The 19,571-nt window shown below is 30.2% G+C and overlaps 1 protein-coding gene across 2 annotated transcripts in view; it reads right to left on the reverse strand.

Moving 5' to 3' along the window:
• LOC140667302 (kelch domain-containing protein 4) overlaps nucleotides 1-16,546 on the reverse strand; it is a 39,789-nt gene extending 23,243 nt beyond the window's left edge. The window contains exons 1-5 of one of the 2 annotated variants that reach the window (XM_072895101.1): nucleotides 16,331-16,546; nucleotides 16,135-16,271; nucleotides 13,438-13,608; nucleotides 11,815-12,053; nucleotides 8,250-8,419 (exon numbers count right to left, since the gene is read on the reverse strand). In XM_072895101.1, coding sequence (XP_072751202.1) covers nucleotides 8,250-8,419; nucleotides 11,815-12,053; nucleotides 13,438-13,608; nucleotides 16,135-16,251 — 697 coding nt within the window. In that variant the 5' untranslated portion in view covers nucleotides 16,252-16,271; nucleotides 16,331-16,546. Of the gene's footprint in view, nucleotides 1-8,249; nucleotides 8,420-11,814; nucleotides 12,054-13,437; nucleotides 13,609-16,134 lie in introns of both variants that reach the window. The other variant, XM_072895100.1, reaches the window with a different exon arrangement.
• Between the last annotated feature and the right edge of the window lie 3,025 nt (nucleotides 16,547-19,571).

A 19,571-nucleotide genomic window follows, 5' to 3' on the forward strand; every position in this document is an offset into this window, starting at 1 on the left:
TCATATGTGAGGCTAAAGTAATAATTTACACTGATGATATCATGATCGCGTCGGAAAGAGTAGAGGAAAATCTACAGAGTTAAGACAAGTACTAATCATTTTGAGAAAATACGGATTTGAATTGAACATAAGTAAAAGTCAATTTTTGAGAAAAACAATAGAATATCTAGGATATATTGTTTCAAAGAATGGGATTGAGCCGACGGCACCGAAGTGGTACGGAATTTTCCACAATCAGGGAATGTGCACGAGCTACAGCAATTCTTAGGACTGACCAGTTATTTCTGTAAATTCAACAAGATTATTTCTCATTGTAAAGCCACTATATAATTTAACGCGGAAAGCAATACATTTCGAATTCGATCAGAAATGTGTAACGGCGTTTACCAATTTAAAAAAAATTCTTACGGAATATCCAGCTTTACGGCTTTATAACCCGATGGCGGACACGAAGTTCCACACGAACGCTAGCATATACGACGATCTTGTTGCAAAAACAAGCAAACGGACAGTGAGCGCCGATTGCCTATTTCAGCCAGTTGACGAATAAAATTGAAAAAAACTATCACTCGTTTGAACTAGAGATGCTGGCGATTGTACGCGCGATTGAGAGGTTTCATATTTATCTGTATGGCAAAGACTTTACGATAACTGATTGTAACGCGTTAGTGCACGTTGTCAACAAAGCTAATATAAATCCGCGAATCGTGCGATGGACTCTGCAACTCTAAAATTATCGCTTTAAAGTCGCCCATCGGTGAGCGGAAAAAGTGAAACACGTGGACGCGTTAAGCCGCCAAATCGCTCTGATCAATGAATTACCGCTGGAACGCTAATTGGAATACAGGCAACTATAAGACAAAAAACTTTCCAAGATAGCGACAAACTTAGAGTTCCGTGATGATGATAAATTCACGCTATACGACGGACTAGTGTATAAAAAAGAAGTGGATGGCTCGCGATTCGCAGTACCAGAATCGATGGTCAATGATATTTTTCGCTTATACCACGACGAACTAGCTCATTGCGGGCTAGAAAAAACGTATCAAAGCATCTATAAATCATACTGATTTCCCTCATTAAGGAAACGGTTTTGAGATTATCTTGATAATTGCGTGACATGTCTTATGACAAACGCTTTGAACTGCTATAGGGAAGGACAAATTCAAGAAATTAAAACGACCAAACAATTTCAGATTTTACACGTAGATCATTTCGGTCCGTTACCGACATCAAACAAGGGAAGCAAACATATTTATGTTATTGTTGACGCTTTTTTAAGGTCTACATGGTTATTTGTGACCAAGTCGACCACAACGAAAAAAGTTCAAGATAACCTTATTTTGTTGTTTAACATGTTTGGTTTACCAAAAGAAATTATCTCGGATCAGGGAACGGCTTTTACATCATCCGAATTTCAAAACTTTATTGAAAACAAGGAGTGTATCATAGAAAGGTCGCGATAGCGTCATCGTAGGCGAACGGTCTTGTGGAACGCACCAACTGATTTATAAAAAACACGTTTAAACGCATAGTTACCGATCCCAAAACATGAGAAGACTATATATAGGGAAAATCCAATATGTAATTAATAATACTTATAATTCGGCGATAAAGAATACAGCTGCTATGCTTTTATTCGGTTATGATCAGCGAGGTTACGTAGACAGAGATTTAACACAATACATTCACAATCTCCAAAAAAACAGATAATGAAATCGAAGAAACGCGACAGCGACAACGCGACGCGGCGGTAGAGGCGACGAAGAAATTGCGTGAATACAATAAACTACCCACTTGGCATGTAGTATTTCTGAAATATTGCTGTCATTGTTTCAGTATTTCAGCAATGTTACATGCCGAGTGGGTATATTATGACAAGCACCATAAAAAACCATCAGTTACCGCGAAGATTACGTTCTGTTACGTGACACGCAAACAAAGCCAGAACATCGCAAATTCAAAGCAAATTATAAAGGACCGTATAAAATCCACTTCTTCAGAACAAGTACAACAGGTACGTCGTAACGAATATCCCAGGCTTTAACATTGCCGCGAGACCGTTAAACACTATTGTCTCTCCAAGATAAAGTCTTGGATCAAACCGATCGACAAAATGGTACAAACTTTCTAAATGTATATATATTAAGGCTCCTGAGTACTCGCCGCGAAACTTCGATGTCGACGGTGGCGACATATAGTTCTGTCTCTTTCTCTCTTTTGGGAAATATGTCTGAAACGAGAAATGACAGCCCAATTTATGTTGCGACCTACGTCGTAATTATTTGCTTTTTGCTAGTGTTGTGATGTGCAACATATTTATGCAACTTGTGAAAATGGACGGCTGCCAAGCTGTGTAAGGAATAAACTGTGTAAAGTAACATTTTCTTCTCCTTTCGACAGCTGTCAAATCGCGTGTTTTTCCGCATTTCAAGGGTTCATTTCGGACTCAATTTACAGTTATTTATCAATTATCAGGAGAAAGGATTACCAGCCGTCCATTTTTACAGGTATGCTGAAAAGATTGGTAGTATTATTTCATTAAAATATGTTTTTATTTACATGTCAGTCGCAACATAAATCAGGGTATCATTTCTCGCTATTTCTCGCTTGTGACGTCACGATTTTAATATGGCCGCGGTGACTACTCAGGAGCCTTAATAGTAATTGTTGTTGGTGGTGAATGTCTTATTTGCTTTACAGTATTGTGAAAATGTAGATAAATAAACACGTTCTCATCTTCCGTCTATTATTATTATGTAAGGAATATTTTCTTGCCCAGAGAAAAAGTGTATCATAACTGTGTAAATAAGAGAGAAAACAACGATCTACAAAGCGCTCACCGAATATCCAAGCAAAAAAAATTAATAATACCTTTGTAATATCAAAACAATTTTGTACAGTTTGTCATGTAACATTATAATCATGCACTAATGATTAAAAGAAAATTCATTCGAAGACGAATGTTAGGTAGCTGACTGACTGTAAGAAATAAAGAAGTGATAGCACGTCAATATATCAAAGTAGTTGCGAGGCGAACACCCAGAGCCAATCCAGAAAGACCAGCTGGCAAACAGACATTATTGCCAAACTTATCGGAGCAAATGACCGGCTCGTGCGAAAGATCGGAGGATAAAGAGGCATAGTTGAGCCCCGGATGTCGTAGAGATTGGTTAAGCGAATCCTGAGCGAGCGCAGTACGAGAACCGCGAAAGACGAGCGTATTCGGTTGCGTATATCCGAGCGAGGCTCACTTCCAGTTGTATACATATTCTTATCTGGTATAATAAACTGTGGTGCTGTAATTTATAAGTTGATTAAAATCACTTACTCCTGATTCCTTGAAGACGCCAGGTTGTCCGAAATCCCAGTCCGTCGTCCCGTCCTCTTCACAAGGCATCCGGATACGTTTATCGAAATTGGAGTAACTTCGGAGGAGAGGAAAAAATAATAATGAAAAAATAAATATAAAAGATTTACCATTTCTTATAATAGATTTTCTGTACTGTCAATGAATATCGGAACGCAGCCATTATAGGTTACAGTGAAATAAAGACAATAAAGTGAATAGTATATATTGCTTTCTCTCTCATAGGATTTCAATAAAAAATGGCGGATATGGGAACTTGTGTTCAGTCTTTTATTATAGTGTTTCTAGAAAGGATAAAGGAGAGGAAGTATTTAAGGAAGAGATGAAAGGAGGGGAAAAAGAAAGAGAGGAGTAGAGAAAGGTAGAAGCAGGAAAAGGAGTAAGAGAAAAGGAGGGAGGGAGGGGAAGAGGGAAGGAAGGAAAGATAAGGAAAAAAGGAGGAGGAACTCTTAAGAAAGCGAAAGTTCCCTGCAGTGAGATTGTGCAGAATATTCTGTCAATCACTAGACTTTAGAATAAAGTAGAATAAATTAGAGTAATAAGATAGAATAAGTGGGAAAATTTGTTGTAAAGTTAGTTTTAAATTAGGTTTAGTTAATCCTTTCAATACCAACACCGAACGACTATAATCAGCATCTACGTAATAAGCTGTGGATACCAGCACCGACTATACCTAGCATCCACGTAACGAACATCACCCTTGTTTTAAAGTGTCATACAAGTGTATCATACAAAATTATATTATTAGTTGTCTGTTAATTATAATCGATGATTCTTATTAAAGTTTTATTGTTTCATTGTTTCTATTTAAATTGAATTATTAACTTTAATTCTGGAGTCTGCAGTACAGAGAAAGCTTACTCGCGAACACGTACGCGATAAGGAAAAGGTTAATGTAATATAAAGATGGTATGATGGCGAGCAAACGGAAGATAGTTGTAAGTTTTATTACTTTTAAGTTTAGGATTGGTTAAGATATTTATGTTGATTTATGTTATGATGCATTTATGATACATTTTTTATTTTTTTTGTTTTTATTTAATATATATTTTATTGTATTTTAATTTTCTGTTTGTGATTTTTTTATTTTGTTTCACTGAGCTTTTGTATATCATTTTTGTATGTTGTTATTTCTATTTTTTTGTATTTATCTAATAGGAAACGGTAGTCTATTATAACCTTAAGAAGAACAATATAGAGTCTATTTATCTAGAACGGGATGCTACAATATATCTTTATGTTTTTGTAGTCTGAATTTAAATCTGAAATCAAAATTGCGAAATTTAAAATGGCGGATTTAATATAACAGATCGGAAATTTAAAAAATCGTTCAATTTGCATCAAAATTGATTTATAATTTACATAAATTTTTATATTCAAAATATAAATCTATAATTTCAATAAAAACGCTGATGTTGATATTAATTGATAGATATAAGAAAAAAATATAAAAATCTAGTATTTCATTCTAATTGTTCATATTTTGTTGAATTTTCGGTCCACCATACTGGATCCATCATTTTGAATTTTGGTCTCAAATTCAGATTTAGCAACTCAAAAACCCACAAAAATATCTTTTTTAATAATTTGATTAACTCTTTTGTTAAAAGCATTTTTGATCTACGAGCATTTTTCTTGTCAAATTGCTAAGGGATTAAAACGATCTCTAGCGATGTTAATTTTTTGAATTTTATTCTAAAACTTCAGGGACATATTCTTGACCTGTTAAAATGTTAATTATGTAAAAAAAAGACTTTTCTGATCTGTTACACTAGGCTCTCTCTTAACTGAATAATTGTATGGTGTGCGAGAAATTCTTAATAAAATACTTTATAAAAATTTACATATTCATATACTTGAATAAAAGTTTGATTGATATTGTCGAGATAAAAATTTTATAAATTTGGAAAAATGTGCTAAAATTTTTCGTAAAAATATTTAAATAAATATTCGAAAAAAATTAATAGTTTTTAATACAAATTTTATATTCTTAAAATATACGCTAAAATATTTGATAAAAAATATATTTGAATGTTTAGTTGAATGAGGGGAGGTCTCGTTTTCTTATATTCCCGATTGCCAACAGATTTTGTTACGCATCCGAAGCACGAGACGATATAGTTTGAACTTCGCTTCGCGCTGAAAGTTGCAAATCCATGTGCAATTCCATAATTATGACCTCATTTTGCATCTAAAGAATCAGGCGATATGGTTTGGACTTCGCTTGACACTAAGAGTCACAAACTCATGTAGAAACATATAATCATGGTAGGAAAGAATGTATTTTTTCCACCATGCATATAATTATACACCTCGTTTTTCACAGAAAGTCATAAACCTAAGTAAACGTATAATTATAAACTTCGTTATGTGTTCGAAGCACGAGATATGAGATAAATCTTGTTTCACATGGAAAATCGCAAACTTATAGATATTTATACTGCAATGTGTATGTATGCAATAATATCATGTGTGCACTGTGCATGTGTGCAATAATGTCATGCGTGTTAAATGTATGTGTGTAATGCGTATATGCGCAATAATGTCATGTGTGCAATCCCACTTTTGTATATTTTTATTTTTTTTCATGTGTGCAATAATGCGTATAGGCAATCGAAGCTGTTGGCAAAATGTTGTGCGTAAACGAAGCGGTTGGCAATCGGGAATGTAGACAATCGGAACCTTCTCGAATGTTTACAACAGATGAGTCACTTAACTTCACCTTAAATTATTTGTAAAGCAGGTATTAAAAATGTTTCAAACAAAAGTTATCAAGGAATTTTATAATATAGTAATCAATTTTCTGCTATCTTGCTTTATTTAAAAATATAAATATAACTCCGATTTTTTAAATGGAAAATTCAACACTTAATTCCAAAAAAGAATATTAAACATTGAATAAAAAATACTACGTTATGTGTATATATATATATATATATATATATATATATACACACACACATATATATATATATATATACATATATATGTATACATATAATTGTATACACACACACATATATATATATATATATATATATATATATATATATATTATATACGTATATACATATATACAAATATATATACAAATATATATACAAATATTCAAGTAAAACACATAATGTTTTCTAAATATAACAACTTTAATACTAAACTACAGTAATAAAAGAATTAAATTTTATAGTGCATACCCGGTAAAAAATTTGTTATGTATAATCATATATGATATATGACCATATAAAATTATATAGAAATATTTAAAATTTTGTGTGCGGTTCTGGCGCAGTGAGTTGAGCGTCTGCTCACTATGCCTAAGATCTCGGATTCAAATCCGAACAGAACCATCGAATTTTTATTCAATGTTATTTAATCGCCACCTCTCGGAAGGCAATGGCAAAACCACCGAGAGTATATCTTGCCGCAAAAAGAACTCCCTCTATCTAGGCCGTTTGGAACCTACATAAAACAGTAGGTCCCCTATGACTGCAGATAAGACGCTCTCTGCGGTCATATGCTAGAGGGAACGGAAAGGGTTTTTGGAAGGAGGTGTAGAGAAGGATAAAAGGGGTTGGTGTACCTAAAAAACACCCCGGCAATCCCGAGGGAAGTCCGGTATAAGTCTGTTTATCTGTTTTTATATATAAAATTTTGAATAAGTTATGTATAATTATATATAATAATATTTGACTTATTATATAATTATATATAATTTTATATTAATGTTGGCTAGATGTCAGTCAACGATAATACAAAATTATGCATACTGTACACATAACTATATTCATAACTTTTACAGAATTTTATATATTTCTATATACTTTTATATTGTTATATATAATTATATATGAGAAATTTTTTACCGGGTAATAGTTCTTATTTTTTGATACAAATTTTTTATGTTAGTATCTTTGTAGGAAAATTAGAAAATTAATAAAATATATAATAAACAAATACTTTGTACAAAGTTTATAACTTTTTAAATAGGAAAAATAAACATTAAAGCAATATTTTCTTTTTACATTTTTTTAACAAGTGCGCAAAGTATTTTTTACCTTTTCTAAAAAATAATATTACAAGTGCAGAAATATTTCAACATATATCTTCAGTCTTAATTATTAATCAATTATACATTTGAATTGATTATAAATAATAAACAATATTTTAACCAATATTTACATTAAAAATTATTTTAGAAATATTTGAATCATTATTAATTTTTAATTGCATACCTTAAGAGGATGTAAAAGTTACAATTTATACACATAAAATAAAAATATTGTTGCTGCACGACATTTTCTGCAACAAAATGTTTTTTATCTAGGCTTCTAAACTTATTTCTAAAAGTTCACAAATATTCTTTCATGCAATTAGAGCGGAAACTTATTTTATTTTATGTGTATAAATTGTAACTTTTATATTAAGCAAATATATTGTTATGTAAGGTCAGATTTTGGTCGATAATATGGAACAGCTTCAAGATCCCTTTAATATTTTATATTAAACATTCGATGTTCCTTTGAGTTTCAGAATGAAATGTTGAATATTCTATTTAAAAAAATTCAAGATGACTTTTATATTTCAAGAAAAAAGCAAGATAACAAAAAATTGATTGTATTCTACGTTCCCCTTAATATTATGTGACTTTTGTTTTAAATATTTTTATACAATAAAAGTTTATGAGATTGTAGTTTAAGATGGTCAAAAATTAAGCGACTTACTTGATATTTTATCATTTAAAAATGATTGTTACATGAAAAAAATATTTTCCAATTTTTCTTCAAATTGAATTAAATCAAATTTAGAAAAATAATTTCACGTAACAATCATTTTTATTTTTCAAAAATATATTCGATAGATTATTTGTTCATTTGTTTACCAATGGGCTCAATTTTCTGCCACGTGTAAGTTTCCAGATCGAAAATATGTACATCATTGAAGTATTTATAATCGTGTCGTAGATTATCGTAGAATCCACCAAATACTATCAACTGCTTCTTTACATGTATCATCCTATGTCCACTTCTAGCTGACGGACTGTTTGCAGCTCTATAATGATGAATATATACAAAGTGGTCCTTTAATCTATTTTGTTTAATACTTTAAAAATAAAGCATTTTTGTGAAAAATGTTTTAGATAAAAGTTATTTTGTTTCAAGAAAGAATAAACATAAAAGAATAAATTCAAAGATACGATAATGTTCAACATCAAGTCACGTGCAATAAACAGTGTAGCGGACAATGTGTCTATATAAGAGCTGCTCAATTAAGAGATTATTTCAATCATACTGAACTAATTAAGTTCTAAATAGGATTATCTTATAACTAAGCTTGGGTTTAAATTACACAACAAAAAGTTTATACTCTTTGCTTTGCATGTCTTATAAATAAAGTCTGATCGGGCAAAATATTATCATTTAAGAAACGTCAATGTCATTATAATCAACTTCTGTTATGTTTTGTCACATATGTAGGGTGAGTCAAGGAAACCTGATGATTTTCAAAATAAAATAAATAAATAAAATATAACTTCAATATATATTATTTATTTATTTATTTTCATCTCGCGTGAAATTGTAATTTTATATTACATTATATTAGCTTTGAGTTCGTTAATATACAGGAAAAAAATTATAGTTAGGTAATTATTTACCTTAAGGGACTACCTTTCGATTTCAATAACTTTGACATATATTATCAAGGTCACCCTGAGTAAGGCTCTGAAGGTTTTAGTAGGTGCTCATTTTTAATAAAAAGTTATTAACAAAAAATATATAATAAACAGTATATAATTTTTCGGACATCGTGTGTCCGTGCTTTCGTATTATATTATTATATTATATCGCTGAGAATAGTAAGTCGTGTTTGTTTACCTTTTACTGAAATCTTACTTATTCTATGTTCGTGATATTTCTTATAAACTTGAAATTCTTTTGAGGGAAGATAACTCGAGTTCTGATCAGAACAGGTTGTTGTACTATTAATTGTATCGACAGTTAACAAAATAAAATTCTACAAAATCTTAATTCATGTCTAAAAAACATATTGAGAAATTTTTTTTCTTTCTTAATTTTTACCTTATATTTACAAATAATCATTTTCCATTATTCTGTTGGATCATTATACAGTTCCACATAGGTTTTCAGTACATGTAATATGTGAAAGATACGTATAAGATATATATATATGTAAACTAAAACTTTTTTGTTTATAGTTTTTTAATAAACAATGAGCGACGGTTAAAACCTTTTGAACGTTACTCAGGACAATGACCTTGACAACATATGTCAAGGTTATCAAGATCGGAACTGGATCCAATCTAAAGTTTTACCAAAAATATTCCATTTTGATTTGCGCACAATATTTTGCAGACAACTTCGATTGCCGACATTCGCAATTGCCTGCATCCCGATTGCTTATACGCATTATAAAAAGTTGAAAATACAAAAGTACGAGTGAACAAATGGCATTATTGTACACATACACCTAATTATAATATATACCTCGTTTCACATCCAAAGCAGCAAACAATATGGACATATCTCGCGAAGTGTATAATATTATGGATTTTGTTTTGCATCTGAAGTACAAAGTGATATGAGTTAGACTTCGCACTGAAAGTCGTAAACCCATAATAAACCGCATAATAATATACCTTACACGTCTTAAGCACGGAGCAATATAAGTTAAACCTTGCTTCGCGCGAAAATTCGCAAACCCATGTAGACTCTAATAATTATAGACGTGTCTGAAGCACGAGATGATATGAGTTGGACATCGTGTCGTACTAAGAGTCGCACACTTATGTGGAAATAATTATAGATCTCTCCTTTCGTAGAAAATCGTAAATCTATGTAAAATCCATGTAAATGTATAATTATAAACCTTGTATTTGAAGAAACAATATGAAATAAACATTGCTTTGCATGGAAAGTCACAAACTTATAGATTCTTATATGTGCAATGTGTATGTATGTAATGTCATATGTGCAATATACATGTGTGCAATATGTATGTGTACAATAATATCATGTGTGCAAAGTGTTAATACAATTTATTTTATGTGTATAATAATATCATATGTGCAATGTGTATGTGCGCAATAATGTCTTGTGTGCAATGTGCATGTGTGTAATCGTACTTTGATATTTTCATTTTTTTCATGTACACAATTATGCGTGTAGGCAATTGGGATGTAAGCAATTGTAAATGTCACCTTTTGAAGCTGTCGGTGAAATGTTGTGTACAAACAAAACAGTTGCCAATTGGAAATATAGGCAAATGAAACCTCGCATCTTCCTTTTTAGAATATCTTTCTTAAAATATTTCCCATTAAAAAATTTCGTCATTTAAAATTTTTAAGAAACAAGCATAATTTTTCATAAGTAAGAATAACAATAGTTTATAGTTAAAAATAATTTTAAACCAGACAAAATGTTTCTTATAGATTTTTGAGTGCTGAAAATGATGTAAACCAAATATTGGCATGTCATATTTCCAAAATAAATGAGGTTTAATATGCAAAAAATGACTTTTTTGCGATATTTTAAATTCTTTTATAAAAAAGGTCAATGTTATTTTGAAATTCTGATCAGAAGTGAGTATTGTTCATCCCTTATAAAAATGCGTTTTTGTTATTTCAATGTTTTATTTTTTAGTCATGTTATAAAAGCCTTTAAACTATAATTTAAAAAAATGGTGGACCTTGGAAAAAAACTATTTTTTCCAAATTTGATTTACCATCCTTCTTTTAGATCATAAAATTTTTGTCAGAAATAATTTTTTTTGAAAATGAATTTGTTCCGATTCAAGGTAGGATAATTAAAATAAGACACCCTATGTACATATAAAAAAATATAAATTTAGTAAAATCTGATTTCCAGCATCCAAAAATCTATAAGGAATACCTTGTTTAGTATCAAATAATAAAGGGGTATGTTAAAAAGTCGTCGATTTTTGTTCCCAGCCGGCCAATAAAATTCGCATGGTTTCTTGTAGGTTTTTAGACGTAGAATCACGTAACATTTATTTGCTGTTAAAATATGGTGAAAATGTGCTAAAAGCTTAAAAAGTCCATAAAATATCATGTCTCTAGGTGTCATCATTTGGTGATCGATGATTTGGTGACTGAAAGTGAAATATGAATTTTTTACAATATATATTTATATAAAAAAAACATATTTCACTTTCAGTCACCAAATCATCGATCACTAAATGATACACTCAGAAACATGATATTTTATGGACTTTTTAAGCTTTTGGTAGATTTTCCCCACATTTTAACAGCAAATAAATGTTACGTGATTCTACGCCCAAAAAACTATAAGAAACTATGCGAATTTACGTGCCGGTTGGAGGCATAATCGACGACTTTTTAACACTTTTTTTTAATAAACTGGTGTAATTATATGTTATTTTTTCTTTTTCCATTTTTTTATACATACGTGATCTTTTCCCATTTTTTTTCGGCGAATCGAAATACCCACAAATCACGGTAATGATAGAACTGCGATTCGCTTGGACTTGTGAATTCACCACCAAATACCCATAATTCGCCACTGCCATTTGCAGTCGTAGCTACCGTTTGATGACCGCATCGCGGTGGCGGTGCTCCAGGTGCTTTTATCACTGTCCATTCTCCCTTATTTATATTATAGAAGAACATATCGCCATATACAGTGGTCTAAAAAAAAAGAAAAATGTATTACTTTTATTTTATTTTATTAAATAGATAATTTCTTTTTTATTGTCAGATTTTTTAGTCATATTATCGAATTTTTTGTCAAAAAATACAAAAAAAAGTATTTCATTAATTTTTTAGTAAAACTGAATATTAAAAATTAATTATAAATTTAATAACTAAAGCATGTGATTAAGGTCATGATTCTATTAAAAAAATCATTTTAAAAAATTTTAATAGTTGCTAGTGTTGTTGTTTATTACAAAATTATAAATAAACATTACATTGTAGTCACTTGTTGTTTGTTAAAAAGTCATTAAGAGGATCCTAAATCTGCTCTATATTACCGACTAAAATCTAACCTAATGACAATATATTTACTTAATACATATAAAAGTTGCAATTTATATACATAAAATAAAATATAGGTTCCCACTGTAAGAATTGCATGAAGGAATATTTGTGAACTTTTAGAAATGAATTTAGAAGTCTAGTAAAAACATTTTGCTGCACATTTTTTTTAACAAAATGTTTTTTATCTAGATTTCTAAGCTCATATCTAAAAGTTCACTAATATTCCTTCATGCAATTAATATTTGGAACTTATCTCATTTTGTTGATACAAACTGTTTGTATCAAGCAATTGTTACAATTTGGCTCTGGAAGGTGATAAAAAATTGAAATTTCTTAACTTTTTTCTTTATTAACATAAAATCGTATAAGTTCCGAAAAAGTTCTGGTGTATACTTTTATCGTGGAAAAGAGTTTATCATTCTATGCAACCAATAAAAACATTTTGGTATAATAAAAATATCGATAATATAGGAAGGTTTAGGATCCCTTTAACAATTAAAATGTATGAAAAAAAAGAAGTATTAAAAGTATTAATTGCGATAATTTGAACTTTTCCGAGCAAAGTCGATATTAGTTGTATATTTAAGTATTTAAATAAATACTTTGCAAAGGGGAGTTTCGCCCTTTGCTCTATTTCTCAAAAAAAAAAAAATTCTAATCTAACCTAAACTAATTTTTGCTTTCCCATCCCCCCCCTCTCTCTCTCTCTCTCTCTCTTTCTCTCTAACTTATATATTTTCGATCATGGAGTCATTTGAAGATGCCGTTTGATTGTCGGAGTTAGAAAATTTTTAACTCAGGACTTTTGGATACCGAATGCGTCAACACAGTACACATGATAAGAAGTGTATATACGCGCTAGCCAAACAATTTTTCATTCTTACGGATAAACTATAAATGCATTGGTTACGTTAGAGACCAAAACGTAAAATTACTTCTTATCGCATGTAATGTGTTGACGAATTTTAAAGCTAATCTTTTAAGATCGCTTCTAATATCCAGGTTTATCTATTTTTTTAAATATAATATATACCTGTCGACCATCATGAAATTCACCGCCAAGCATAATAAGTTCGTCCTTAAAGGGATGTGCCGTCAAGGAGAAGTTGACTCGTCTAGACGGAGCACTTACTATCATTTCTTTCACGCGTTGTCTGCGAGCTTCCTCTTTTTCAATTTCAGCAACGACTTTTTCTATATCCTCCTACGAATGAATAAAATATAAGTCCATTATCTTGAAAATAAAATATTTTTGGAAAAAAATGTTTCAGACAAAAGTTGTATGATTTCGAGGGGAATATAAGATGGTATCATTGATTTGACCTTGGTTAATCGTTTGAAGATTATATAAAAGTAGAGAAAAAAAGTTAAAAAGTGTTTCTTTTTCTCTTGCTGACACAATTAGTAAAAGTTAATGTAGTGTCAGTGTACTGAAAATCAATTTTTTAATGTTAATTAACTTTATTTTTCATTTCTTCTTATTGAAATTAAGCAATTTAACAATTTCTTGTACATTTTGCCCCATATAAACATAGTGGCCACCATGAAAAAATCTTATTCAATTTTTTTGTCGAATTCAGTGTACTTTAAAGTATTAAAAAACGTGAAGGACCAATTTTTGTTGTTGTTCCACAGAATTGTTTTCTGAGTCAAAATAAAAAAGGAAATATTGATAATTTTTATGTTATTTTCATCCATTTATAGCATGTTTACATGTTTGTTAAAAAAAGTTGACAATTATATCAATTGATGGAACAAAGTTTCAGCTTTAAGAATTTTTTTGCTCATTGCGGTACAATGAATTTTGAGGGGCCAGCTTCACAGAGGTGTAACCGTTACCGTTACTTTTTGTAAAAAGTAACTCGTTACCGTTACTCATTACTAATTCTAAAAAGTAACGCGTTACCGTTACTAAGAAAGTAACGATTCGTTACTTTTTTGTTATTTTTTTGCCGTTATTAAAGATATTCCAATATTCACTGCCAGTATTGAAAATCTATACGTTACATATAACACTGGGTCCAACTTATTCGTTAATTGTGGAATGAGAAAAAGATCACAAAGGAATAAAAGAAAAACTTTTTTCCTGGACTCGCACATCTTAACTAGCAGTTACACATTTTTACTTTAACATAATTATGTGTTTTAATTACGTCAATTGATTTGTCTCATTATTCTGTGCATAAAAGTATTAGGGTAAGATAATCGGAAAGTGAATATTTTACGAGATATTTTATATTTTTATCAAAATATTATCTACAACTTTCGAGCTTTATAACTCGAAAAGTACGCATATATATGTATATATATTTATATATATATATATTATATATAAAATTTAATAATTAATGCAAACAGAATAACTTATTATTATATACATTTTTTATTATATTTATATTTTTACACAATACAGTTATTGTACAAACACTTTTGTGTACCAATTTATGTCAATTTCTATCTTAACTTTATTGCATAATAGATTTTTTTGACAAAGTGGAAGATTATTATGATGTAAAAGTTTGTTTTAAAAAAATATTATAAAAAAAAAACTTTAATGTCTCAGTAAATATTTAATTTTATGTACTCCATATAAATTTTGATAAAGTATACATACATTTTTAATTCTGATAAAAATATATTTAATTAATATATCTATAATGCATGTAATCTATCTATTAATCTATTAATATATGTAACCTGTTTATTAATCTATTATTTTAAAAACAAATATTTATATTACTCGAAAAAAATTATAGTTCAACATTACAGAAAGAATAATTAAGCTAAGAACAAATGACATTTTTAAAATTAGGAAATTTATCATAAGAGTAGATATAAATATACGAAGAATATGTAGTAGGATATCTATCATATTAAAGAGAGATATATAAATATACAATATACAGAAAATAATATGCAAACTTTTTAAAATGATGCATTAAAATTATAATATTAATAATAATTTATGTGACTAGTTGCATTACATGAAAAGTTATAGATTTATGGGAGCTTTTTACCAAGTAACATACATAGACAATGTCACACTATTAACATCAATTAGAAAAATTTTCAAAACTTTAAAATTTTTTATTCGATAACCAATTATGTGACATTATATTTCTACCTTTGTCATTTTGCTGCAAAGCTCCATATATTTGTATAGACTTTGTAATAGACTTTATTTCAAAAAACACAAAAACGAAACTTGAAATGAAGAAAATAAAGTCTATCATCCGTTACTCCCTTCTTTTCATGAAACAATATACATAAATTACTATCATGATTATAATAGCTGATTTTCAAAATTAGTAAAAATAATCTGCAAACTAAAATATCCACCAGTTGTATTTAAATAATAAATTTGTTTCAATATTTATGCTTCCAGTATTAATTTTAAATGGATATTATATTTCCACTAGTATATGACAAATTTCCTAATCCTAAGGCTGTCATTTTCAGTGTTTAATTAGTAGATTTATAATGTCGAGCAATAATTTTGCTTTCCAAAATTTTAATTTCACAAAAAAGCATCGGATAAGTATATTTTTATCACAAATATTTAAACATTCAAACTAAACATTTTTCAAATCTTACACATGTATGCAACCATAAACTAGAGCACGAATAAACGTATTTTCATTAAAATTTATAGTATTTTTCTCAAAATTAACTACTTTTTGTGTTTATTTTATATTTTTTATATATGACGAAAAGGAGGAAAAAATCTAACCTCGCCAAGCGCTGTTAATTCCTTCTTCTGCCTAGCATTAAGTTTCTTCTCAGTTTTCAGTGCAGTTTTCACATTGCCACTTATTTTATTTCTTTTGTTCTTGTCTTTCCTTCCCATTATTTTTTATCAAATCGACACTAAATAAAAAAAAAAGTTTATTAACACAGTAACTTAGTATCTGTGAGATCTATATTACCAGAGAGAAGCCTGAGAGGCGCCATGAAGCCGTTTTTGAGGGAACTCATTCTCACCGCCGTACAGTGACGCTAACTGGATCGAGTTTAGAGCCGGTGGAACTACGTAGCTGGATCGACTTTCCAGCGGTTCGCGTCCGTGCTAGATCCACAAATCATGGTTCGTGTTCGTGCTAGATCCATAATTGTGGATCTCAAAAGTACGAAATATACATTCATTAATATTTTATTACAAATTATTAACTGCAACTGCGCGTGATCTTTTTTCACTTTAACATATATTATGAAGTAACATATATACGTGTATATATATGCGTATATATATGTGTATATATATGTGTATATATATGTGTATATATATGTGTATATATATGTGTATATACAGGGTGTCGCAGAATGACCGTATCACCTCTCGAGGGCAGGTAGAGCGGCTTAAATGGCATAGAAAAGTCCTGTACCATTTTGCGATTTTCGGAATAATTATTGAGAAATTAATTTACAAAGATCGGCAAATCCGGCGCGAGTATCAGGCCGCTGCAAAAAAGATGACGAGAAAGACGGCCCTAAGGACGGTCGCTAAGCGCGCGCGGCGTAAATAGGCGCCATTGCCTCGCGGTTACCAGGGGCATAGACGAAAAGCGTTGATAAGAACAATAGATTAACGATTATTATTTAGCGACCGGCCTAGCGGTGGGCCGTCTTTCTTGCCATCTTTTTTGTGGTAGGCCGTCCTTCTCGCCATCTTTTTTGCAGCGGGCTGATACTAGCGCCGGATTTGCCGATTTACTTTGTAAATTAATTTCTCAATAATTATTCTGAAAATCGCAAAATGGTACAGGACTTTTCTATGTCATTTAAGCCGTTCTATCTGCACTCGAGAGGTGATACGGTCATTCTGAGACACCCTGTATATGTGTATATATATGTGTATATATATGTGTATAGATGTGTGTATATATGTATATATATGTGTATATATATGTGTATATATGTGTGTATATATGTATATATATGTGTACATATATGTATATATATGTGTGTATATATGTGTGTATATATGTATATATATGTGTACATATATGTATATATATATGTATATATATGTGTATATACAGGGTGTCCCCGAATTGGCGGATCAACTCTCGTGGGTAGAGCGTGTTAAACTGAAGAGAAAAATCTTATATCATTTTGCTAAATTCGCAATAATTAATGAGATATAAATTAATAAAGATCGGCCAATTCGTGCCAGAATAAGCGCGTGGCGCAAAGAAGCCTCCTACTTGTTATTTGATACTAGGCGCGCGGCGAGACAGTAGGCGGAGCGCTCTACAAAGGACGTACAAAGAACGTACAAAGGGCGTACTTAAAGAGTCACGTACAGTGCGTTCTGCGTTTATGTCTTGCCGCGCGCCTAGTATCAAGTAACAACTGGGAGGTTTCTTCGCGCCGTGCGCTTATACTGGCATGGATTGGCCGATCTTTATTAATTTATATCTTATTAATTATTGCGAATTTAGCAAAATGATATAAGATTTTTTTGTTCAGTTTAACACTCTCTATCTACCCACGAGAGTTGATCCGCCAATCCCTGTATATGTGTATATACAGGGTGTCTCATAACTAACGAGCCAACGCCCGTGAACGGATAGAGCACAGTGAACTGAACATAAAAGTCCTGTATCATTTTCCGATTTTCGCAATAATTATTAAAATATTAATTAAAAACGCTCAGCATAGGAGCGCGCGCCGCATATAGCGCTCAGCATATCCTGAACGTTTTTAATTAATAGTTCAATAATTATTGCGCTAATCGCAAAATGATACAGGACTTTTATGTTCAATTTGACCTGCTCTATCTGTCCTAGAGAGTTGAGGCGATTATTACCGGACATCTTATAGATATGTATAATATTGTTCGCTAAGCGTTTTTAATTAATATTTTAATAATTATTGCGAAAATCGCAAAATGACTTAATACTTTTTTGTTTAGTTCACTGTACTCTACCCACTCACGAGCGTTGGCTCATTAGTTATGAGACACCCTGTATATGTGTATATATATATATATATATATATATATATATATATATATATATATATATATGTATATATATGTATATATATGTATATATATAAATATGTAAGCGAGATGGCTAACATCAAAGAGAGTTCTGAGATTTCGTCGCGGGTCTCTTTTTATCTCCAATCTTTCGTATCGTATTTCATCTTACCATAGAAAATAAAATTTTTACATTTCGCATTTTTTATATATATGTATATATATATATATATATGTGTATGTATAAAAAATGCTCATTTTATTTCACATAAAATTTAATGTTTTAATGATTTCAATAAAAGGTATTTTAATAAAATATATATGTGTATATTACTTCAATAATAAATATTAAAATGAAAAAATGAAAAAAAGATCATACACAATAATGTGTCGTACTTTATTGAGATTTACAATAATTAATATGGATCTAGCATGGACATACGGTCGTTTTATATACCAATAAAATATAACATATATGGGACATTTTTTTCTAAACCAGATCACCCTTTGGTACAAAATTGTATTCGACGTAAAAAAATCTCCTTGCACACAAATGTAGTTGCAGGCATAAAGCTATCGAAAGCCACGTGGGCTTTTGAAAAATTCAAGACGACAGATCTAATACAGCGGGTCCAATATCATTGTATAAAATTGAATCTCGTTAAAAAATCAGCTAATTTTCTTATATATTTATGACATACCGAATAAAAAAATGTAATAACGAGATTTAATTTTATACAATGATATTGGACCCGCTGTATTAGATCTGTCGTCTTGAATTTTTCAAAAGCCCACGTGGCTTTCGATAGCTTTATGCCTGCAACTACATTTGTGTGCAAGGAGATTTTTTTTACGTCAAATACAATTTTGGAACGAAAGGTGATCTGGTTTAAAAAAAAATGTCCTATATATGTTATATTTTATTGGTATATAAAACGACCGTATGTCCATGCTAGATCCATATTAATTATTATAAATCTCAATAAAGTACGACACATTATTGCGTATGATCTTTTTTTCATTTTTTCATTTTAATTATTATTATTGTAGTAATATACACATATATATTTTATTAAAATACCTTTTATTGAAATCATTAAAACATTAAATTTTATGTGAAATAAAATGAGCATTTTTTTATACATACATATATATATATATATATATATATATTTTGTTAACTT

Source organism: Anoplolepis gracilipes, chromosome 6 (assembly GCF_047496725.1).
Source record: "Anoplolepis gracilipes chromosome 6, ASM4749672v1, whole genome shotgun sequence".
Lineage (NCBI taxonomy): Eukaryota > Metazoa > Arthropoda > Insecta > Hymenoptera > Formicidae > Anoplolepis > Anoplolepis gracilipes.